Source organism: Callorhinus ursinus, unplaced genomic scaffold (assembly GCF_003265705.2).
Source record: "Callorhinus ursinus isolate GAN/ISIS: 27379988/994484 unplaced genomic scaffold, GSC_fseal_2.0 scaffold25, whole genome shotgun sequence".
Taxonomy (NCBI): Eukaryota; Metazoa; Chordata; class Mammalia; order Carnivora; family Otariidae; genus Callorhinus; species Callorhinus ursinus.
In genome coordinates, this window is record NW_027397087.1 from 23,623,361 (window position 1) to 23,647,817 (window position 24,457).

Genomic DNA, 24,457 nt, shown 5'->3' on the forward strand with positions numbered 1-24,457 from the left:
ACTTGATACCTGTTCTTTTAAACAAATGGGAACAAGGACAACATCTTCTGTGTTAGGAAATCAATAGATCTCAGTGACAGGGCAGGCGGAGCAGAACTGACTAGACACAGAACCGAGATTTTAAATGATTATATCCTGCCAACCTCCCTGCATTCACCAAAGCTCCTGGTTCTAATCCCACCACTTAAAGCTACCATAGGACCCGTGCCCTCGTGCCTGGCTTCTGCATAGGAACCCAAAGCCATGGACGTGCTAAACCAAACCCAAGGGACTGTGAAATTTACCATCTCTACGGGACTATAGCTCTCCTGAATACTGATTTGTTAATTCATTTTTATTAATTGCTACAATTTTTTTGAGCTCCTACAACAGACATTATTAAGCATTTTACACACATTTTCTTATTCCACTCTCATGACAACTGTGTGAGGTAGGTAATTTTATTACCCCATTTTCCAGGTGAGGAAACCGAGGTTAACTCATTTTCCAAGGGCGCACAGCGAGTGAGCAGTAAAATACTCTAGAATTCCCTTCCTTTGCCCATTGGCGAAGCTCTTTATGGTACTAGCATAACTGTTACTAACAGTTACCGAAGACAATTCCTGGAATTAGAGTGCATCAGATCTAAATTTAAAAGAGTAGACATGTGATGGGTGGACATCCGTACACACACACACCCCCGTGGTCCCCAGCCTTTGTCTGACAAGCTCCTGTGCCCACCTTCCCCTTGGCAGGCAGGGCAAGGCCTTGCTTTTAGCACCTAGAATTAAGGGCTGGGAGGGAGCGGACATGGCTGCTGGCTCTGGGAGTGTTTGCGGGCATTCTACCTCCCTTGGGGCCACTAGGGAGCAGGAGCTAATGGTACTAACAAGGGACATCTGGAATTTATCCAATTTTACTCAAATCCCGTGTTGTTTATGAATGAACCTAACTTGGGAAATGGAGACTGGGATCTCAGCTGTTCAACAAACAGCCCCTTCCCTTGAGTTTAGCCAAGCTATGGGGTCTTGTTCATTGCTACTTGGCTACCTTCATGGGGATCTTTCAAAGTTCCCACTCTAGGTCACCAATCAAGAGGAACTAGGAAACGTCCTATGTCATCCTTCCGTAAACTGGACATACCTGCTTGGAACTGGAAAGCGAGAGGTCTTCCCAGGGTCCTGGAATCAAGGCCTTTGGCTCCCGATGGGGTAGGGGCCAGAGGAGTCTCTATTCCTTGCAGCTCGGGAGTGTTTGGGGTTGGAATATTTTTTACGCTGCTCAGAATATAAAATATGAAGCCTGCTGCACATCTCTGACAACAGACTGGGGAAAACACACTGGAAAAGAGATGAGGCAACTCAAGCCCACCTGGTAAGTAACGTCTATTTCATGAGAAGGAGAGGAAGGATGGGACCTGCTCTTGAGGAGCAAACCCAAAAAGCAAGGCTCAAGGACCTTGAAACCATTAAGAGGAGCTCCTGCTCCAGCAGGAAGGGGGCCCAGGCCAGGCTGGTTTCAGGTTCCTCCTTGCTACATAGATAAATGGCCAAAGGAAACATTATCTAAGCAGTTTCACATCAAAGGCTACATGGCAAGCTGATCTTCTTTTTAATCGGGCCAATAACCAAGTGAGAATGAGACAATGCGTGTTTCGGAAGAGGGCTCATGTGGTTCTGGAGTGGACTTTCCCATGCTCTCGTCCCCAGCCATCTCCACCGAGGAGCAGTTGTGTAAGGTACTCGGGGCGGCATCGAGCCCGCGGGCCTCGTGGTCACCCCACGCGGGCTCTGAACAAAGCGTTGAACACACAGGACCGAAACTGGGGGAACGGTCAGAGCTGCATTCATCGCTTGCCCCTAGCTGGCTCGAGGGATGCACGTGTGGCCCGCCTCCAGGTCAGGAGTCCTATCCGAGAGAGTTAGGGTCTAAAGGATGGCCTCAAACCTGGGTGAGAAATGACAGATTCTGGGGTCTTAGGAACCGATCGGCAAAGCATCGGAGTCACCCTGTGATGACTTTTTGTAGTTCAGAGCTGTGTGTGCGGCATGACGTCTTGGAGCACCTGAAGAAATAGATCATCCACGAGGTTTTCATCCCCACACCGCACTGTGAGGGAGGCGGGGCAGGCACGATCATCCCAATCCCACAGAGAAAGGGGAGGCCCCCCGAAGTTGAGGTGACCTGCCCAAAGACACACAACTCGTAAAGGCACTCCAAGTGAGCAGTGCTCATCCCTTCCTGGACCCTCTGGGGCAATGTGCTTTTCACTCTTGCCACACTGCTGGTCAGCTGTGTCTGTGAGCCGAGCTGTCACTCCGGATGACCACCCCGAGGACGTGGGAAAGGGTCTACAGGACCCTTCCATCAGCTGGATGCATGTGCCCGGCAAGGAGTTACAGCGAGAGCAAAGCACGGCCTGCCCCCCCCCCCCCCCGCCAGGGAGCAGCGGCCTTGGCCTGCGAGCTTCGCCAGGGCAGGAGCCGTGCCCGGCCCACTTTGAGCTCCCGCATCCATGCCAGCGCCAGGTGTCAGAAACCTTGCTGGAGGGAGGGAAAGGAAGAGAAGGGGACGGAGGAGGAGGGTGGCTTCTTAGGGTCCCTGGTCGGCAGTGCCGGCTCTTCCCTGACCGGCTGGCGGCGACCCCCAAGAACAGTGCCAGGACTTCGTGGAATGTGTATTTTCCAGCCTTGTTCGGTCTGCATTCATTAGCTTCCCACCTTTGTTTTCTTCTTTTCTCATCCCGTTTTTTAATTCATGTGATGCTGTTGTTGTTGTTTCTATTATTCCTGTTATAGTTGAAGCATTGCGGTTGACTTTAAATATTTGGGGGATATTAGTCAACAACAACAATAAAAAAAACCAGCTAGAAAAACTAAGAAGTGCCTGTGTAAGTACATGTAACCGGCAGTGAGTCTTTCCATTCTGCCCCCACAGAAAATGCAGCCGATAGGGCAGTAAAAGGGCCTGGAGATTTTCCCCAGCAGTCCTGCTATGCCTCCTCTCTGCACCTTCCCCAATTCTACCCACATTGTCACGCTTATTCCGGGCCTGTTTCCTCCTCTTGACCTCCGCCAGCTAATCCAGCTCAAGTTTCTTCTAACTTAAGGCAGGGAGCTCACGTCCTCTCTCCATGGGGCTCTGGAAATTCAAAATCCCTTAATGCAGGGCTCCTCAAACCATCCCCGTCCTTTCAACCTCTCAGCTGCCTGTCCTTCTTGAGCTCACTGCCCTGGGTTTCTGGAGTATGCCTCTGACAGGGTTTCCTCCCAGCTCTCTGCCTACCTACCGCCTTCATTTCTTTCACGCGGCTCCTCCTCCTTCTTGGCCCAGGTTTTGTTTTTATTCTTGTGTTCTCTGTACAGACAGCCATCACCCTTATGTTCGTGTTCCAGTCCAGTCACCGGAGCCAGGTTCCAATCTCTTACCTCCAACTGCCTGCGGGTCTGTCCGGATATCCCTTCGTCACCCCCCAAATGACAGGTCCAAAGCTGGACGTCAAGATCTCTCCCTAAAACTCTGTTCCCTGTGTTCAGCTTCTTGGTTCCACTTCTGTGGCCATGGCATTGCCATTTCCTTCTCAGCCAGGCTTGAAAACATACTCATTTACTTTTCATTCTTTCATAGTCTCTCACCGAGTTCTGGTGACCTCCCCACTGATTTGGTTCCCTCCTCTCCATCCCGTGACCATGCCAGGATCACCCCAAACCCATCCCCCCATCAGTCTGCTTCTCCGGCCATCCGTTCTGCTCCAGAATGGTAAGCTCTAAACGCTGCCTCCTCATTCTTCTATCCCCAAGCCACTGGGGACCCCCCCTCCCATTTTCTATTCCAGTATCAGGGAGCTCTGGCTGACCCCCGGGGCCATCGGCATTCTGAACACTCTCCGGCACGTGACCGAGCCCTGCCTTGCCTCAGGGCCCCGGCAGCTGACCGTCTCCCCGGAGCGCCTGCTTCCTGCTCCCTTGCCTATTGGCATTACAGTCCATCCTCAAGCCCAGTTCAAAACCCACCTCCTCTGCTAGCTTCTCAGACTGTCCTCTTTTCTTGGGCATCTTCCTGTTTTATTGTGCAGTCCAGTGCATTCACGGTTTCTTTCTGTTCCTTAATCCCTACGTTATAATATTCTTGCCCTTTATTATCTAAAAGGTAGTGAAAAAGCATGAGATCACCAATATGAAGGCACTGAGCACGTTTTGGAGGAAAAGGTATAATGGAAATCTCAGGGGTTAACAGTGAAAAAAAGACCACAGATGTATGGTGCTGATGGCAAATGACGGGAGTGTCTCTGCGTTAGTTTCATTTAGTGACATGTGCAATGCTGTCATTTGCCTTTATGTTGGTACCATAAAGGGATGAGGTTTGAGGGACTTTATGCTTTAAAGAACCATCAAATTATAACTATCTTATTCTGGATTCCTGTGATCTGTGAGCTCTGTAATGCCACCTGCCAGAGGACTTTCCATGATTACTCTATGCCCATCTCATTCTCGTTTTCTTCCTGGTGGCTCAAGGTAATGGACATGAGATAGAATCACAGGGAGCCCACATCTTCTATTTCAGAGTACGTCCCAGCGCCCGGGGACCCCGTGCCCCAGGCTTAATTTGTTCCTCCGAGGGACGAGGTATCAGCGGTCAGAGAGCAACACGTCCCGCCCCGAGTCTGATTCTCTTTGTGGCCAACTCATCAGTTTTTGTTTCGTCTCACTGGACCAGGACACGGGTGGAGACTCCAGGCATTGAAGGAGAGGATGTACGGGTCTGGAGGGGGGGAAACCTCTCCCCAAAAGCTCAACTCTGAGAACGTGGAGAGAGCAAACAAGCTCTGGCTGGTAATAGTCACCACTTACAGCTTCTTTTTTGCAGCTGCAAAAATAGTCCATCAGGTTGTCAGCTTTTGACTTCATCTCACCACGGTAAATAAAAATAAAGCTACTGCCAAGTGCCATCAGCGATTTGAGCGCTGTCATGTAGCACACGACTCTGAAGACAAGGCCCTCAACACTCCTTCATGTTTTAGCTTTCAAGGAGGCAACTTTGAATTAAAACAGTCTTTTCATAGATTTCATCCATGATTCTACTTGTTGGCCATATAAAAGAGTATGTGTACACAAATTTTAAATAGTGTCAGAAAACAAGGGTGTTGCTTATTGTGTTCTATAAAAATACTCTCCCAGACTCCTGCTCAGTAACCAGAGAAAACAACACAGCTGAAAAACCCAGCAGCTGAGAGAAGGACCCAAGTGTACTCAGTATGACGTGAAGATTTATAAACACAGCCACATAATCCCAAGGAGTACACAATATAAATGCTTTATTGCTAGCACAGAGGTTTCTTTTTAAGTAAATTAAAAGAAATAAATCTTCATTTTCACATTCTATATTGCAGTTGAAAGGTAAACTAGCTGGTTAATGGGTATGTTCACTTGGACACACGCTAGAAGAGGAGAGCATGACATTCACATGGAAGAACTCAGAAGCGTGGCGTCTCTAGAGGCACCGGGCCACTGAATGCACTGTCGTTCGTAAATAACAGCAAACGGAGATTTCTTTTAAACATCATGAATAGACGAGACTCATAAATAGAAAACCGGTGTGTTAGAAAGCAGAAACCCATTACATACAGAAGGCTATCTACGCGTTGCCCATATTCCATGTACTTCTAGGTTATGTTTGGTACTTTTAAATAAATGATCTTCATCTAGGTTAGACTGGATTGGATTCAGCAACTGGAAAAAGGGAAGGAGGAAAGGAACTCGACACTGTCCATCAGCTAGTGGATGCACTGGAAAGCAGAAGAGGAAGTGTGTGGCTGGGGGAGAGGGAGAGGGGCTGCTTTGTGCCTCCCCCTCAGGAGGCCTGTCGGGAAAACCATGTGTGGACGAGCCACTGGGCATGGGGCGGGGGGAGCGGCGCTGGTGGAACATGGCAATCATGGCAGACTGCAACTCAGAATGGAAATGGAACCTCCAGGCTTGGCCGGATTTTCCAAGGTTACTGCCAGTGCATTTAGGGCATGAGAGGCTGCAGTAACACCCAGAGCACTGGGAGGAGTGGGGTTGGTGCAGGGGGCCTGGGGAGCAGAAGCAGCTGTGGAGTTCAACTGCAGAGATAATTCACTTCCTAAGAATTGTCAGCCAGTAGGGAAATGAACTTCTTTCTGCAAGGCCCCCAGGATTACCTGGTACCAAATTCTTGAGCCGACTCAATTCATTTTAGGGTTGATTGTTAAGAGAAGCTTTGGAAAAAGATCTTACCAGTCTATGAAAAACAACTCCCCCTCCCCCTGCCTTATTCCAGAATCACCCAGAAGGAAGTAAACACACACGCACACCCACACACCCTAAAACCAAGTGGCAAGCTCAGAAGCTGTGAACTACATGTGATCGTCTCTGGATCTGCATCTTCCTGATCTTTCACTCGTGTCTTTTATGGACGTACGAAAGCCAGACTGGGTCAGGAACATCCGAGTTCTTAGTTCTCGTTACATCTGCAGTGTACCAGCTCCTGGCAGTTTCGGTCTGGTCTGGCTCTAACTAAAGCCATTTCATGTTTTGCTTTGAAGAAATGGATAACATGAAATGGTAATTTGGCTGCAAAACCTTGGAAAATTGTTCCCGGCCCAAACATCTGCCCCAAATGAGCTCAGCTGAGATCTCCTTGGAGGGGTGGGAGGGGTGGCAGGGAAGTGAGCAGAGAGAGCCTGGAAGGGGGAAAATGGAGACAATGGAAAGATGACCTTTCCTCAGGAGGAAAGTTCCTTGTGACGAAAGGCATCAGCCCATCACTCCGGAAAGAGACACTGGATGTACCCGACAGGGACCTCTCCTGCCGTCATCCCGCTTTCCCCAATATTTGGTATCGTTAAGGTGATCCCTTACAGAGTGCCAGGAAACCAGGCCCACATGGTCTGCTTTCATTATGCAGGGACCGGCCTGGCCTACATGTCATTATTTAAATCTTTAAATAAGGACTGGGTATGAACTTTGGATTCCTGAGAGCCGGGCCCCCCAGGGAGAGCAGAGAGGGAGGGTCCTGTGGGCTGGCCTCCACCTTCCTCCTTGGCCTTCTTAGGAGTTCTTCTGAGGGATCTTTACTGTCACCGTCTTCACCTCGGAGTACTCTCGCAAGCCGAATTCCCCCCTGAAAGGCAGAAATAGGCTGTGTCAGACACCCAAGGCCCGGGCAGCCTGGTGTGAGTGATGGCAAGAGTCCCGAGAAGGGGCCGTTTAGCACCTGCTAACAGTAGGCCCGGGGGTTTCCATGTAGAAATGTCCAATGAGTGGACAGCCCAGCCCTCCTCTGAGGAGCAGAGGGGGCTGTCGTGTCATGAGCAGTGACCGTTTCTTAAAGGCAAAGGCCGATCTGTCTTCCCAGTATGGCCCAGGAAGGGGCAGCATTCCCAACTACTCAGAGAAACACGCATGCGTGTTAGCCTGGGCCAGCGGTCACACAGACCCTGGACCGTGCCCCTGGGTGGGCACCACAGACAGCAGCAGGCCCAGGCCCCTACTGCCGTGTCTCTACCACGGACAGCAATGGCTCTGGAGGACAATGGTGTGCTTTCCTCCTGCCACCGGACACCCCGATGTCTCTGTGTTCTAGTCGCTGTCCTAGATACCTAGTCCACTTTAGCTGAAAGAAAAGCCGGAGATTTCTAGGCTGGGATCCCCTGGATGTTCTAAATTCCTTTCCACTGGTCCTTAGACTTAACAAACGGAAGCGGGCACCCAAAGGCCTGGGCAGGGAAGAGCACGGGTCACCAGCAGTGCTTGAAAGACAATCCTGACACGGGCTGCCTGCAGGCCCACAGTCAGGGGAAAGAGGGAGGAAATCCAAGTACCTGACTTCAAAGGAAGTGGCAGTAAGCTGGCCCCCCCAAGACTCTGGGTAAACGTTTATGGGGTGGGAGCTGGGTACCCTGCCTCTGCAGGGGCCAGGGGACGCTGCCCTTCCCGGCCCCCTGGTCCCGCTGCGCCGGTCTCCAGCCACTGCCCTCAGGGGGCCGGGGTGCAGCCCAGCCGGCGGCTGCCGAGCTCCCGTCCTTCCCCTGTGTCCTCTCTCCTCAGTTCACCTCATTTCCGTTGCCCTTTTCCCCTTTCCTTTATTTCATTGTAAAGTCAAGCACATTCTCCTAATTTTCTCTTTTAAAAATTGAACTTTTTCCCCCCTCTATTCTTTTTAAAGTCACTGGCCTGTGAGGCTTTCCCTGGCTGTCTCGGGGAGGAGCTCCTCCCTCCTCTGTGTTCACAGAGCACCTGGGGCGCCGGCCAGCACAGAGCCGTCACCTGTCCCCGGGAGAGAGGCCGTCTCCCTCCGTGGACCCGTAGCTGACTGTTCCTGCTTCCTGCCCGCCGCCGAACCTGGTGTAGAGCCCACGGCTCCAGGCTCAGACGGCACTTGCGGAAGGGAGGGACAGAGGGAGGGCTTTTTCCCATCCCCCCTTCCCCAGTTCCACCCGGTGGATATACCACCTCTGCCAGGAAAAAACAAAAGAACACAGATTTATTTGAGTAAGAAAATATTAATAAAAAAGTCACATATGGGGCGCCTGGGTGGCGCTGTTGGTTAAGCAGCCCACTCTTGGTTTCGGGTAGGGTCGTGATCTCAGGGTTGTGAGCTCGAGCCCCATGTCGGGCTCTACACTCAGTGCAGAGTCTGCTTGGGAATCCCTCTCCCTCTCCCCCTTCCCCAATCTCTCTAAAAAGAAATAAATCTTTAAAAAAGATCCCAGTCATGTATGAAAGATACAATGTTACAGTGACTGGGCTTTACAGTAAAGACCTGCTGTAAGGGATTCATGCCGCTTCCTTCCAGGAACCCCGTGCCCTGCATAAGGCTCCAATTATTTTGCCAGCAGCAACTCTGAGCACCCAGGTCACCTGAGTTGTCATGCCCGTGCCCTCCCCGCTGGGACATCAGAGGCAGCCAGGGAGAGACCAGGGCATGTGTGCTGCCCTCTTATCCATGTTGGCCATCTTGCTTACGGGAATGAGAATCAATTTGGGACTGTCCCACTCAGTATGAGGTCCCCTCATTAGCTCCTTCCAGGCCCTGTCTCTATTGCCAGCCCAGCTCTGGCTCCTTTTGGACTTTTTCCTGCCCTTGGGCAATTCTGAAAGTGTCTCTTCATCACGGACATCATCTGCCTCCCGTTTGAAGTGAGGTTACTCCCTTCTTGTTTCCTGGCTTGCGCACGCACGTGGGGCAGACCCTGAACCATCTCCTCCCACTCAGATCTCTAAGTTGGTTGTGAGAAGCGGAAGGAAGCCTACAGACTCAGAAGCGTGGTGATATGATTGCTTTTGAGTGTGATGATTGGCTCTTGTAATCTTTGGGTGCGCAATGTGATAGAAAATCATCCTGGGCTAGAGGAGCTCCTCCCCTGTGTCTCAGGCAGCCATCTGCCACCCTGGTCCGCACACAGCCCGCTCTGAGAATGAGGAGTGGCCTCAAATCTGTCATAAAAACAACCCTGGAGCTGGGGGTCAGCAGGCAGGCATGGCCACTCAGCTCTGCCATTAACTGGCTGGAAGACTAGGCGAGCCACCCCGTCCTCCTGGTGCCCGGGCATCTCTCAGGCATCAAGGAATGTAAGGATTGCCCTCGGAGCTTGCTTACATTGTGGATTCCTGACCATCCCCACCAAAGACTCTGCCCTGGTAGGTCTGGGGAGGAGCCCAGGAGACTGTGATGCAGGTGGCTGTTTGGGCCACCCTTTGAGAAGCGCTGCTAGAAAGTCCTCTGAGGGCCCCACGTTTAGATTCTTCTGTTGTTTCACCATCTCATTCTGGGGGCTTTCTCTCCAATCTAACTGAATCCAGTTAAATCCCACAGTTACGGGAGAACGGCACTATGGTGCAAACGCAGACACGTCACTCCTGCTGCACCCCGATCTCTCTGTACGGTCGCCTGCAGAGCTCCACAGTGCGTCCGGGCAGAGGCACACTCAGACGCCTGTGTTCCTGCTTCTGAGTCAGACTGGGTTATATTCCCTACCACGAACCAAACCTGGCACTCCACGGGCAAGGTAAGATGTTAGATTTGGGTGCCTCTCAGTCAGTCATTGTAGAAAATCACTCAAAGAACAAAGAGGGATTTCCATGTAGGATGTATACTTCCCTGCTCTTTTCTTTGCCTTACAGCAACGTTTCGCAGAGCAGGGTCTCCAGACCACCTGTGCCGAATCATTCCAGAAGCCTGTTAACAATGCAGATCCTCAGCCTTAGCCCAGCTTTACTAAAACCAAATCTCTGAGAGTGAGTGGGTCCCCAGACAAGAATGTTTGGCAAGCCCTTCTCCCAGACCCACAGGTGACTTTCTGTGCACAGGCATGCTCTGCACCTAAATATGAGCACACACGCATGCATGCATGTGCATGCAAACTTGGGAAGCCCTTATTATCCTAATAGTGCTTCTCATCTTCAAACCCAGTGTCCTTAGTTTTTACAATGCTGAGGTTCACAGCTTTCTTTCCATGTGCTCAGTTTGTGACATGTATTTTATAGCTTGTCTCAGGAAGCTTAAATGAGGAGTAAGGGAGGGGTCCGGAGGAATGAAACGGGGAACTGGCTGCAGGGCAGGCCTGAGGTGAGCCACCCCCCCTCTGACCCTGGGGATCAGAGGCCAGCCCATCAGGGAACCTGTAGAGAGCAGCCCTCCACAGAGCTCTGTGGGGAGAGAACTCCGGTGCTCCCACAGCCCGCCTTGGAGCTTGTTTCCAGAAAGTGCTACTTCTCCGTGCCTCTGAGAGGTGGGAAAAGGGGTGCCAGGGACCAGAGCCACATGGGGTTTGCAAGGCCAGGAGATAAAAGGTACTGTCCAGAGGGGAGTTTCTGGGATTGCAGTAAGTAGCAAGGAAGAGTGGGGGACCAGGAGAGAGTAGGTTCTCTTATTTGAAGCCTTTGCGACCACTCTAGGTCATTTAAGGAAGAAAAAACATGTTTGGGGAGCAAGTATGGACAAAGAATCATATAATCTAGACAAGATGAAGTGAGTCTCATCAAAGAGCACTGTTCCCTAATTATTTTTTAACTGCACTGCAAAGGCCAAATCACTACAGCACCGAGATAAGTCGAGAAAGGCTGCTTTTCAGTCTCTTGGGCCACTGTTCTCTGTGTGGTTCTGACACAGCCAAACTGTCTCCCGGCAAGTTTGTCTCCTCGTCTTCCCAGGCAAGGGGAAGCTTTCTAAGGGGAGTAGACTGGACTTGGACAATGTCACAAGCCCGAATCCTGTCCATGCTGAGGGTCCAGGACAAGTCGGGGACAAGCTCCATCAACCAGCGATTATTTATTATATTTTATGCCCATGATTCACCCTCTTAATGATCTGTAACAAAACAGTTGGCGTGAGAAGCATTCCCAGAGCCAGGGGTTGTCCCAACATTTCAGAGACCAGGAAGGCACAAACACAGAAGCAGGACACGGAATATCAAGTTACATGCATTCTGAAAAGTGGGAACAGAAAGTGAAGGCCATATGCAAGTTAGGAAGTGATAGCTGGAGTACACGAAGACTTTATAAAAGCTGAAAAAATACTGATAACTGCGCAAAGAGGATCCAGACTGCTTCTGCATCCTCTGGTTTGCTTGCTGTAAAGCAAGTGGGAAAAACTGAAGGCCAGAAGCAAGACTCAAGCAAGAGCGATTTCTCCCAGCATACCCAGGGACAGAACAGAAGTTGATGATGCGAGCTGAAATTCGGGAAAACATTCTGCCACACTTCCAAAGTAAGACATTTATTAGGAAAAAGGAGGCTCACCTACATTACACTCATCTACTTGACCACTACTGACGATAGCAGCTAACATTTCTGGAGGCTTGCCAGACACTGCTGGGTATCTGGAACACTGAATCCTACCATTTAATCCTCACGGCAACTTTTGGGGTAGGTACTATAATTATTCCCATTTTAGAGATGAGGAAACAGAGGCTTAGTGAGATGAAGTAATTTGTCCAAGGTTACATAGGTATTTTTTTTTTTAAAGATTTTATTTATTTGACAGAGAGAGACACAGCGAGAGAGGGAACACAAGCTCGGAGAGTGAGAGAGGGAGAAGCAGGCTTCCCGCCGAGCAGGGAGCCTGATGCGGGGCTCGAACCCAGGACCCTGGGATCATGACCTGAGCCGAAGGCAGACGCTTAACGACTGAGCCACCCAGGCACCCCAAGGTTACATAGGTATTAAGTGGCAGGGCCAGATACGTTTCTGAAGCCATGTGATTCTAGAAATTCTGCTCTTAGCCTCACCGCTATGCTTAACTTTCAGTTTAATGGCTAAGACCCAGAAATTACCAGCTGAAGTATCTGAAGCATGTAAATCCTCTGCACTGGTCTTACGGGTTCACTGACTTTGTCCCCAACACCATACTTGTTTCTCCCACAATTGCCACTACTCACTCTTCCTTACCAATCCTGCCAATTATTCCCCTCTCTCCAGCTACCCAAATGTTCCTCTCCTTTAAAGGCCAATTCAAATCCCTAGGTTTGATCCTACCTAAAGGTTTTCCAGGCTTCTATAGCTCACAATGATCTCCCCCATCCCTGAACTCTTCTATGACTTCACGGTCTTCTCTGGAATTCTTCTGATTCTTTCAGTGTTGTACATTCATTTATCCAGCAAAATCTCAAGTGCTTTGATGAACCACATCTTCTCCCACAGGACAAACACTCAATACTTCCGCAGACTGATCATGAACTGGCACTGGCTCACAAAAGGATGCATACGTTAATGGCAGAGGGAATGGACATACCGATGTTTCCCCTTGGGAGTCACAGGATTTAAGAAACACGGAACCAGCTCCTTTCAAGAGGAGGGAAACTCCTCCCTTTGGAGGAGTTTTTTTGGTTTTTTTTTTTTAGAGAGAGTGTGAGGGGGGGGCAGGAGGGAGGGGCGGGGTTAGGGAGAGGGAGAGAGAGAGAGAATCTCAAGCAGACTCCACACTCCGTGAGGAACCCAATGTGGGGCTCGATCTCATGACCCTGAGATCATGACCTGAACTGAAATCAAGAGTTGGACGCTTAACCGACTAAACCACTCAGGTGGCCCAAGGGGAAAATGTTTTTTGTTTTTTTTGTTGCGGGGGGCGGGGTGCGTGTCAGCTCAGGAAGACCCTGGCTACCATTCACACTCTGAATGCCGCTCAAAAAATCCATTTATATATGAAGGTGGCAAATAACATCCCCTCGAGTGTAGTTCTCCTCTGCTCCAGTCCCATTTTTCAGGTCCTTTTGCCTCACAGGAGGGCCCTTCACAGCTCTGATCCCGCCCCTGAAGAGTCCCTGCACCTGGCCTCCCTGCTTCCTTGGCTGCATATCACGGGAGCCACTGAAACCTACGTTCAAACCTCACATCTGCCACTTACTGGCTGTGTGACCTGGGCAAGCTGCTTAGCCAGTGCAAGCCCCAGATCTCCACCCGAACCATGTGGGACGTGAGGGGAAGTGTATCGATTCCACTCCGTCCTCATGAAAATCAAATGAGACGACATTAGGAAAGAAGCTACCATAAAGCCATACACGGAGCGGGCATTTAATGAGTGATACCTATCAGTGTTAACCGTAAAATCCTCGTGACTGATCTTCTTCCTCTAGTCTTTGCCAGGACATCCTCTACCTGCCAGAAAGCTCGGCCTTAAAACCTCTGGTATCTCCTCAGCTCCCACAGAGTGTCCAAGCCCTCTTGAGACTGGGTTTAAAACAACCTTTCCACTTGTATCTTCAGCATCCTCCAGACATCCTACGTCCAAACTCTGCAGTCCCAGCCTCAGAGAACCTACGGGGGCCGAGCAGGTGATGTAAGGGAGGGGCTTGTGCATGCGCAAAAACGAAGGGCTACCAATATTCAGGCCCCAGGAGCAGTAAGAACAGTGGGGAAGAAGGCGAGTTCTAGAGCTCACAGCTGCAGCAATTTTGCCACGGGGGAATGAAAATAAGCAAGAAATCCAGATTTTATGGAAAGCCTCTTCATTTTTGAATGCCAGTTAAGGATTTTAAAATGTGGGGCAAAGTGAAACATTTCTGCAGGCCAGATTTGTCCTTGGGCTGGCAGGTGGTGACCTCTGTTTTAAACACAGCAAACTCCCTGATGTTCTGTATTTGTTGTGCCTTCATGCCTCTGTTCCTGCTATTCCCTCTACATGGCAAGACTGGTCCTCACAAACTGAAACGTTTTTTGTTCTGTGAAGTCTTCTTGGACCCCATCAGGCAAATTCCATGGATTGTTTCCTCTGTACTTGCAAGAGGTTTGGCACACTTCTGTCAAGAAAGCAGCCCTGATTTTATGAAATAGATGGCACATTAATTTTTATCCATTCCCACGTAAAGGAAGGGAGTGGTGTTCTATTCATCTTTGTGACATGTAGCACAGCGCTTCGTTTATAGAAGTACGCGCTTACCTAACTGTTTGCTGAATGAATGGATGAGAGTAAGAGAATTAAAACAATTGTGTGCCTGCTCCTCTAGGCTGGTATTTGTAATCCCTGTTTCTCTGCAGGCACCAGCAACTCTGGACACTTACATTTCTCTCCCATTTCCAGACATCTTGAATCCCCCAAAGGGGCTCTGGACATTTAAGGCATTGTAACAATTGATCCTAAGAGAAAAAAACATAGTACCGTGAGTGTGAATTCTGCTTGTACAAAAGTAGTCCCCTCAGCATAGTATTTCTTTTAAAAGTTTTATTTTCTAATTCCCCTTTTTGCATATGAAATACTTAGAATTTAAAATTGACTTTGATCCCCTGCCCTAGCCATTAAGGAGTGTATATCCCTTTTCAGGGCGAAGGCTGGTTGCCTTCCGTCTTCCCCATCCCCCTGGAGGATATGCTTATGACCCACGCTCCAGAGATCATGAGGCCCCTACAGTACCGCCAGTGGTGTGCGTTATGGCCAGAACCATGAGGCTGACTCATCTTACCAAACAGTCCCAGCTTGCATTGCAGAAGACACCGTGAGCGCTTTGTTGATGTCATTAGTGAAGACAGCTGCTACAAGTCCAAAGTCTGAGTTATTGGCTCTTTCGATAACTTCATCCATAGTCTTAAACCTCAGAATTTCCTGAACAGGGCCAAAGATCTGCAACAAAACAGTGTGAGCCAACATGGGGTTGTGGCTCCGCCTTCATTATTTAAATGACATTTAAGTTTAGCAGCACAGAACTGTAAAATAGCTCAAACTTTGCCAGAACAGGATTATGTGAGTCTAACTTTAGAGTTCATTTAACGCCCCCTCTCCTCCATCCTCCCTGGCATCCCCTGATCCCACGGTCTGTACCAATGCTGCCTTCTCCGTGATTCCCCAGCCACTGCTCCAGACCTCAGAACGACTGCTGGCTGATGTGCTCCGGTCCCCATCCTGCACAAACGTGAGGTGGCTTGGATGCTTTCTCCTTCCCGGCGGACAGCTTAGTAACCCACATCTGAAGGACTGACCTGTGACTAGCATATTACCAAGGCCAGTGACTGGCTGTTATGATTGTCCACTTGGCTAGTAACAATTGCAGTCGAGGAGCACGTCACCTGCCTCCATCTAACTTGCTTGCCTTCTAGATTTAACATTTTCTTGAAAGCGGGATTTACACAGCCATGTGTGTTGTTACAGAATGTGTATCAAATATAAAGAGCCAGAGCTAGAATATCATCTACAAGAAATGCTCTGGAAGCCATCCCAAGAAAGGCATGGCTTCCGCTTGAACCCCATGTTTGATACCTCCTCTTTGGCAATGCGCATGTCGTCGGTGACGTTGGAAAACACGGTGGGCTCGATGAAAAACCCCTTTCGGCCGAGCCCTTTGCCTCCACATTCCAGCTTGGCACCCTCGGCCACGCCACTCTGAATGAGTTCCAGGATCTTGTTGTACTGTTTCTTATCAATCTGCAAGAGAAATTTCCTAAAGACTCCATGTAAAGTCTTCTATGAAAAGAGAAAGAAGTGTGTACTCAAGGATCTCTCACTTGTGATTTTTTTCAAAGCTCCATTGTATCTACTCATGTCATAGGGGACTGCTGCCATTTAGCCACTGTTCTCTGAAAAAATGGTGACTTTGTATGTTTAACCCAATATATTGAGAATTCCATTAAATGCACTGCATGGACGACAGTGCCAAATCAGAAGTACCAGATGCAGAGTTAGGCAATGTTTCTAAATGACGGAGAAACTGGCTAATTGATTATTTGCGGTTTCTATTGGGGAAAAACTGACCGCTATAACCAAATGAACAATTCACCAAGTTGAACTGATACTAAAAAGATGAAAACAATAGGTAAGCTCCATGGTGCTTCAAATCCTACTGGGGTCTATTTTTAATGGAGCTCCTATTATACCTCTAGAGGAAGAGGTTAAGTATAAAGAGCAGGGACCAGCTTCCTATTCCGTAAAATACAGTTAGTCTTGCCCACCCCCCAAGTTATAGGCATCATTCAATTATGATGGTAAATACAAAAACCTAAATTCACTTGAGTTTGAATTACTCGGCTAGAACATCAGTCATCTTTCAAACGGTCCCCAAATCTAGGAGATGTTGTTTCTTATCGGGAAGACCTATATGCTAGAGATCCAGATGCAATCTGATCCAAGTATCCTTTAAAAATTCCCAGACTCTATCTACAGTTTAAGATTCGACCAGAATTCTATCCGGAAATACACCTTGACGATTGTGGAGAATGTGCAGAGCCAGATAGTGTGGGACTTTTGTGGCCCTCCCCACCGCACTGCATGAAGCCTACAGAGTAAGAGACAACCATACAGTAGGGGGACAAGTAGACAGCCCTCTATTCCCTACACATTACAAGCCACAAGTAGGCCAGGTTGGCGGAGAGATTCCTTAGCCACGGGTGAAAGGATACAGGGCTTCTGAGAAAGAGAGATCCCCACTCCCCTTGACCGTGGCATTTGCAGGGATGTCTTGAAGGCCACTGGTGAGGACTGGGACTGGGTTCTCAGGTCAAGCTCCATCTTGTCATGCTCAGGTCCTTCCTTAGAGCTAAGAGACTCCCACTTACCCCCAGAGTTCAAAGTATCCTTGAGGCAACTTTAATCTCTTAATGTTTCCGAGAGAACATTTTGAAAGGGAGAGGGAAGCCTGAGGAATAAGCAATGCCTCACCAGCTCCAATTCCAGCTGCGAAGCCGAGGTGGCAGAGCAAGGAGGAGGCGGGAAAAGGACTCTGTTTCTGGGGTCCCACTAGAGTGTCCGGCACTCGCCCGGCATTAAGAAAGGGAATGTTTATGATTTCTCTACCTGGGGTCCCTGCTCCGTGGTGGGATCAAAGGGACTCCCCACGATGCGCCTCTTGGCCCGCTCCACGCTTCTTCTCACAAACTCCTCATAGATGGACTCCTCCACAAAGATGCGAGACCCGGCGGTGCAGCACTGGCCCTGGTTGAAGAACACTCCCTGGTGGGCCTGCTCCACAGCGTAGTCCACTGCAAGAGGAGACAGCCGTGTCCTCAGCACGGTTCACCCACGGAGGGCCCGTCCATGCAGCCCCCTCCCCTCCCTCTGCCAGAGCCCCGGGTCTAACTGCCGCGCTCACCGTACAGCATTAACCGCGAGGAGGCAGCACAGGGGAGAGCACTGGCTTGAGAACACAGTTTAGTTCAAGTTCTGACTAGATCCTGACGTGACTTGCTACGTGACCTTGAACTTGGACAACTTCACTTCTTTGAGTCTCGTTCTTCTTCTGTAGAACGAGGGCCTGCACCACAACCATCTAGAACAGGAGTCTCAAGCTCCATGTGCCAAGGGGCCAGGCAGATAATGTAGTGGTATCAATCGGCCAGCCAGGAAAACAATCTGACGGAGACTCAGAAGGAAAGCCACTGCATTTGGCTGTTGCTATGCATGAATGTAAGCCTCTGGTTGCCAGATTCCGATTTTAAGAAAAAATAGAAATAAGGATTTTTCTTTTCTTTTTTTTAAAATTTTATTTATTTATTTGACAGAGAGAGAGAGACAGCGAGAGAGGGAAGACAAGCAGGGGGAGTGGGAGAGGGAGAAGCGGGCTCCCCATTGAGCAGGGAGCTTAATGTGGGACTCGATCCCAGGACCCTGGGATCATGACCTGAGCTGAAGGCAGTCGCTTAACCAACTGAGCCACCCAGGCGCCCCTGAAATCAGGACTTTTAATGTGCAGTTTTTATTTTTTAAAGTGCTGTGTGACGTTTTGACAATTAAACATATGTATGCCCTGCGTTGGGTCTAGGGACTGCCAACTTGCAACCCTTGATCTATAGAACCTTGTAGCTGTATGTTTAATTAGTATTATGGTGAATTAAACTGTAACAGAAATGGATCTTCTTGAAAGACACCAAGTTTTCTCTACATTTACTGGAATTGTATAGCAGCAAATAACTTTCATCTCAGAGCTTACACTTCAAGATAGGACTAGCAAATACGGTGTGTGCTAGTTGCTAAATGACTGACTGAATCAATCAGTCACTCATCAATCAATCAGTCATGTCAATGGAGGACCTACTCCCCAAGAGAAATTTAGGTGTGACAGTTCTGATCCTTCTGACAACCAGCAGGAAGCTGATGCTGGATTCTTCATGGACTCCAAGCTGGGGCTGAAAGGCAAGCAATCCGCTGTTTTCTGACCTCCCAGTGGTAAAAGGGAAAGCAGCTCTGTCTGGTGGGACGGGAGGAAGAGAAAGGGACCGAAAGAGCTTTTGAATTTTTATGCCCTGGAAAGCTTTTCAAAACAGAAGGACCACACCAATGCAGAATGGCCTAGAGGGCATCCAGCCTGGAGACATGGGGTTTCCTAGATTACTGCTTCACGCCACCATAGGGTCCTACCTCCATGGTGTAAGCACCTGACCAAAGCGCGTCGACATTGTGGCTCAAAGTCATGGAAGCAGCAGAGGATGGGGGTACTAAACAGAGGAGGGGTTGTGGGTTTGGGAAAATGCTGGCAGGGATAGTGAACTAGAATTTTTTTTAATGATTTACAAAGCCACCAGACACCTCTGAGAAGTTTCAGATTTCTTGAATCCAGGCAGAGAGAAGATATTTCTGGTTTTGAGAGGCTTAGACCATTGCTCTTTCCACTACACAGCACAAAGCTGGCTTTCTTCTCTTCTACCCTGGCCTGCAGCGCCACAGAGTCAAAGCAGTTCAGGAGGGTCTAGAAAACACTCTGTTCAGCTATCAACTGGCAAGTGCTCTTTCCCAATACTAAACTAGTTTCTCCCTAGGAGGAAGGGTCCAGGTTCTTCTACTTGAAACTTCTTCTTAGCCTCACAGATCTTTTTCTTAGTGTCCTGTCAAAAGTGGAGATACAAGAGAGCACCGAGGGGCAGTGTACCGGGACATGGAGGAGATCTGTAGTTGACTTACAATCAGCATCAGCAAAAATAATATTGGGGCTTTTCCCTCCAAGTTCCAGAGTTACTCGCTTCAAGTTACTTCTTCCAGCTGCTTCTTGGATAAGCTTTCCAACCTGAAAGAAATGGAGGGAGGTTTTGCACACCTTGCAGCTGAGACAGTCAGTGGCCAAAGCCAACTGTAGGCAGTGGTGGGAGGCAGCACGGATGGATCCTGCAAGGCAAACCAGCACCATGGACAATGCAGGAACAGCTCCTGTGGTCAACTTGGTCACCTTGGGTGGACAAGATACAAGTCAGTTGGGATGCAGTTTAATGTCTAATTGGAAGTGAACTGGAAGTGAACTGGAAGACTGCTTTAGTTTCATGATGGAAAGAGCACTGAAAAGCGGTTTAATCTGGAAACTTAATCATTGAAAGATTTCTTTAAAGGCAACTGGCAAGCAAAATGTGACTGGAGGTTTTCTACCACTGTACTGTGGCTTTTAGCTCTGGACTCTGGTCTCAAAAAAAAAAAAAAAAAGCCAACTGGTTCCACATGAAAGACAAGATGAATGTAAAAGAAACTCTTCATGGATTTACAAAACTGCCAGGTATGACTTTAATCAGGTGGTTCAAAGAAAATACAGATGTTACACCTTTGCCTCTGCCTAGTTCTATAAAAGGAGTCCAGACAGCTGAGGTTCTGTCTGTATGTGTGTGCAATGCCTATTTACTTAGAAGCCAAGCAAACAAGAAGCTAGGTTGGAGATAGCATTTACCACTGTGTGAAGTCGTGTTTCTAATGAAACTGAAAGCATCCAAATGGAAACAGGAATGTACCACCTACAGCCTCCCTTCGAGGAAGAACACATTGATTACCTCAGTGAGTAGAAATGTTGCCAGTTGGCCTCAGATGAAGAGCGTGTCCTTGCCCAAGAGGATCCCCTTCCCCTGGGTGGCCTATCCCCTGGGTGGCCTATCCACTGGTGGCAGGTGGCCTATCACTTTCAGCTCACCACAGGACAGCTCCAAAGGACCATCTATGTGCCATCATGCTGCCTGTTGTTGGCGGAAGCTACCAGGCCTGCATTGCAGTTCAGTTTCCCCTTGTGCCCACTTCCCTTCAGCAGGAATCCCTCATAAATAATCAGCATGGCAAACTCTGTCTCAGCAACTGCTTCCAGAGAACCTGAGCTGTAACAGAGTGCTACTCTACTATGGGGTAGAGGTCCCATTATGGAAAATGCCAAGTCTCCATAGAGCCCATATGGGCAGTTTGCTCTTGTTGAGATGAAAAATGTGACTTTTGCCTGGAATCCTACAGAAAATAAAAGATTTTAAAAGCCTGGAGAAGAGAAATGCTACATTTCAGCCCCTCCTGCCCCTTGAGATCCTCAAGTAGGGCTAATAACTCCTCAGGCAGTGTACTCAACCATGACTACACTTGAGAGAAAAGGCTCTGGAGCCTGGAAGTTTTACTGATTTTATCACTTACCAACTGTTTGACCTTGGGAAATTAATTTCTCTGAGCCTCTGGTTCCCTCCTCTGTAAATGGGGCTAAAAATAGTATCTACCTCAGAATCCAGTTGTCCTGAGGATTAAGTGAAGGTACTTGGGACTTAAAACCCAGCCTGGTACAGAGTAAGTACCCACACATGGTAACTACACACAGGCAGGAGAAGCCGGGGCCCCTCTTCTTCCTTGTTCAATGCAGAGAAATGGAGCTGATTGTAAAAGGAGTTACTGCAGCTAGACTTTCCAAAGCAGGTCTCCCCGTCTTCCCTCAAACTGCCTATGCATATCAATTGCTTCAGGAAAATATTGGGGAAATGCTCACTTCCCTCAGCCTCTAATATTATTCATTCACTGGATTAAATGCTTTTATGTTTTTATTATTACTCTCCCTCATGGCAAAAAAAAAAAAAATGTAGAAAATATCCTTTCATTCTGAGGAAACCTGTGGGGGAAAGACAGTGATGTCTCTGAAAGAGCTAGAATTAGAGAGTTTCTTAGTTTGTAGGACAACGCTAGCTTCCAGGAGGTTGAAAAATACTAACATGCGGCCCTAAAGATTACTGGGTGGGCAACAGCCCCCCAGCCAGATGGTCCCTCGCCCGCCTTGCCAGCTTGTCTTGTCTGTCTTCTACCTCAAGGTAAACTCCCTGGAAAGACAGGCTAATAAAGGCCCTGTTCTCAGGCAGACATGCTCTCTCTCCCTCTTGTTCAGGAAGAAATTACATGTATATGACGGAAAAGAGAATCTGGCTCTCTCTTGTGGCAAGAGAACAGCAGTCAGGTGAAAGTTATGACTGAAGCCTCAGATCTCAAGCGTGAAACCTCGCAAGGGCAGCTGGGACAGCGCCATGGGGAGTCCCTAACCAGGCTGTCCCCCGCGACCGCCCGTTCTCCTGAGGAATTCTCGGGTTCTTGGCTCTCTCTGCCCTGAGGAATCCATATTCACTGATGGTGACTCATCTTAAAGTCCAGGAAGATAAACAGGCAAGTGCTTTCTCAAAAAAAGGCAACCACTGGAATTCATGAACTTATTATTAATTATAATAAAAAAAACTAACATTTGCTGAGTCGTTCTGTGTCAGACATTGGCATGTATGAGCTCATCTAAGTCTCGTAAAAACCCTTCATAGTAGGTACTATCTCATGGTAAAGGCGACCAAGAGCTGGAAGCCAATGGACGTTCCCAGGTTACCCGGCAGGTGGCTGGTAGAGCCCGTCGCGAGCCCAGGGAGACTGATTCCAGGGGCCAGGGGTGGGTCACTCGCTCTATGCCCCTCCCTTCCTCTCTACTTCCTGCCCTGTCTGCCTTCCTTTCTATATTTACTGAGCACCAATAGTGAGCCACATACCACCAAAACCTTGGCCCTGAACTCCAAATTGATTTCAAAGTGAGTAGGAATATCCCCTTTTGAAGATACAGATGATGGTCAAACACCATCAGTTGCAAAACTAGCAGTTGGCCTTCAGAGCGACAGAAACAAGAAACAAGCAAAGGCATGGAGAAATCACAGGTTTCACACAGAGTAAGACACTGAGTAAATGTCTGGGGCTGGTAAGGGGAGTGCTGGCCCAGCCGGTATCACGGTTCTGTCAGCCCTACTCCCTGACATTAATCAAAGAAGTTATAGGGATTGGTGTTTTTCGCCACTAGGAATGTTGTCCGGTGACTATTTTCATGGCTATGGTAACTATACAAAAACCTCACTCGGTCTATGGTCATCAGAGAATACCTAAGAATAATTTTTCTGGTGTCAGTGCTTTGCCAGTCTTTCCTTAGAAACCAAATTTGTGCTACACATTGCAAGGCAAGTCTCAGATGAATAATGCCTTTCCTCTTCATCTTTGGAAGAAGGTCAAGTTGCTGCTCAGCCTCAAGAAACAACTGGATGGGGGCGCCTGGGCGGCTCAGTGGTTAAGCATCTGCCTTCAGCTCAGGTCATGATCCCAGGGTCCTGGGATCGAGTCCCGCATCAGGCTCCCTGCTTGGCGGGAAGCCTGCTTCTCCCTCTCCCACTCCCCCTGCTTGTGTTCCTGCTCTCGCTGTCTCTCTCTCTCTGTCAAATAAATAAATAAAATCCTTAAAAAAATAAAATAAAACAGGATAGCCAAAATTAAAAAAAAGAAAGAAAGAAAGAAACAACTGAGGCCACAGGAGAACCATTCCCATCTGGAGCGGCCTCGGGACTGGACAGTGAGAAAAACCCAGTTTTCACTGATCCCCTTCATTCAACACATATTGCTGGTTCTCCTACTTCGTGTCAGGTGCAATGCTGGGCACAGTCCTGTACCCGGAGGGCACTCGCAGCTAAGAGGACTGCATTATAAACCTAGCAGGTGCTCAGTAAGTGAAGCTTTGAGGTCCACTTGGAGAAAAACCTGGGTCAGATGTAGTATTAGATCTGAGCAGATGGGATTAGGGCTCCGCAGTATTTTGTCATAAGCCAGAGTCAGAGCACTCTGGTCCTTATGCACAGAACTGGACTTTGGAGAATGTACTATTGCTCATGAATTTTCTCTGTGACTGGACAGAGGTTAAATGACCCCAAATGGGAGGCACTCCTCATGATCACTACCAAGACAGGAAAAGAGATGATGGAAAGGAGAACAGATATGGCTCCAAAGCAGGAGATTCTTAATAGGGCAGAGTAATGTTTAAAAACAAAGAGTTCAAGTGAGAACTGACTCCATGCCTGCTTACAAAATATGATAGGTCCTATGCAAACTAGCCTAAAATACTACTTGTACAAACCCCATACAGAGGGTTCCAGAATTACAATCTATGGAGTTAGACAAGTTCAGAAAGAATGAAATACAGGCACTACACAAAGGCCTGGGCTTAAGTGGCCCTTCCAAGACAGGAAAGCAGTGAGTGGGGCGTTCCTTGGGGATACATGCCACTCGGTTAGAAGGCAGAAGAGCATGGAGAGACAAATGGGGTTGCAAGACACACAGGCCTTGTGAGGGGTTAAGAGTCAAGTCAATAGGGATGGATTCATAAAGCCAAGTCCTATTCTGATAAAACAGGCAACATCTCCTGTCTTATTGCTGACAACCTGGCTAATTATAAGCATATTCAGGTTTAGGGACTACAGTTTGGCCCACGGGAGGCAGGAGACCCAGGTACTCCAAACTGTGGCTTGGCTCCTAACTCCAACTGCAATGTCGGAAAGCCACTCTGGCTCCTTGAACCTCAGTTTCTTCACGTGCAGAATGAAGGCACAAGCCAAGCAGTTAATGTCTGTGGTACTCGAGTTAGTTAGAGGACTTTAAAAAGACAGATGGGGCTCCTGGAGCGCCTGCTCGTTCTGAGAGTCTGTCCACAATTCTTCTGCGTTCTTCTTGCTTATGGAGCAGAAGTAGCTTTTCATACAAGTACCCAGCTGCCCTGAATGATAGAACCTGATTTTTTCTTTTTTTAGTTTCCTGCACAGAGCTCATTATGAAAAAGTGATAGCGTTCCCGCCATGTGGTTTCTTAACTTTGCATTCCCTGTAGTCAGCTGTATCTGTGTACCCCAAACAGGCACAAGGGTGCGAAGGGGGGCTCCCCCACACATAATGGAACTGGGCTTGCTCTCAGCAGGAACGTTGGCACAGAGCAACTCTGACTCCCATCCTTGTTTTGAATAGGCTTCAAGATTGGTATGAGGAGTATC

At 48.6% G+C, this 24,457-nt stretch overlaps 1 protein-coding gene across 3 annotated transcripts in view; it reads right to left on the reverse strand.

The window, feature by feature from the left end:
• Positions 1–5,276: 5,276 nt before the first annotated feature.
• The window catches only part of ALDH1A2 (aldehyde dehydrogenase 1 family member A2), a 93,747-nt gene continuing 74,566 nt past the window's right edge, over positions 5,277–24,457 (reverse strand). For 2 of the 3 annotated variants that reach the window (XM_073877079.1, XM_025884168.2), the window contains 6 exons: positions 19,318–19,420; positions 17,218–17,402; positions 15,688–15,852; positions 14,897–15,054; positions 14,499–14,573; positions 5,277–7,122 (listed from right to left, as the gene is read on the reverse strand). In XM_073877079.1, coding sequence (XP_073733180.1) covers positions 7,050–7,122; positions 14,499–14,573; positions 14,897–15,054; positions 15,688–15,852; positions 17,218–17,402; positions 19,318–19,420 — 759 coding nt within the window. In that variant the 3' untranslated portion in view covers positions 5,277–7,049. Of the gene's footprint in view, positions 7,123–12,818; positions 14,237–14,498; positions 14,574–14,896; positions 15,055–15,687; positions 15,853–17,217; positions 17,403–19,317; positions 19,421–24,457 lie in introns of those variants that run through there. The other variant, XM_073877078.1, reaches the window with a different exon arrangement.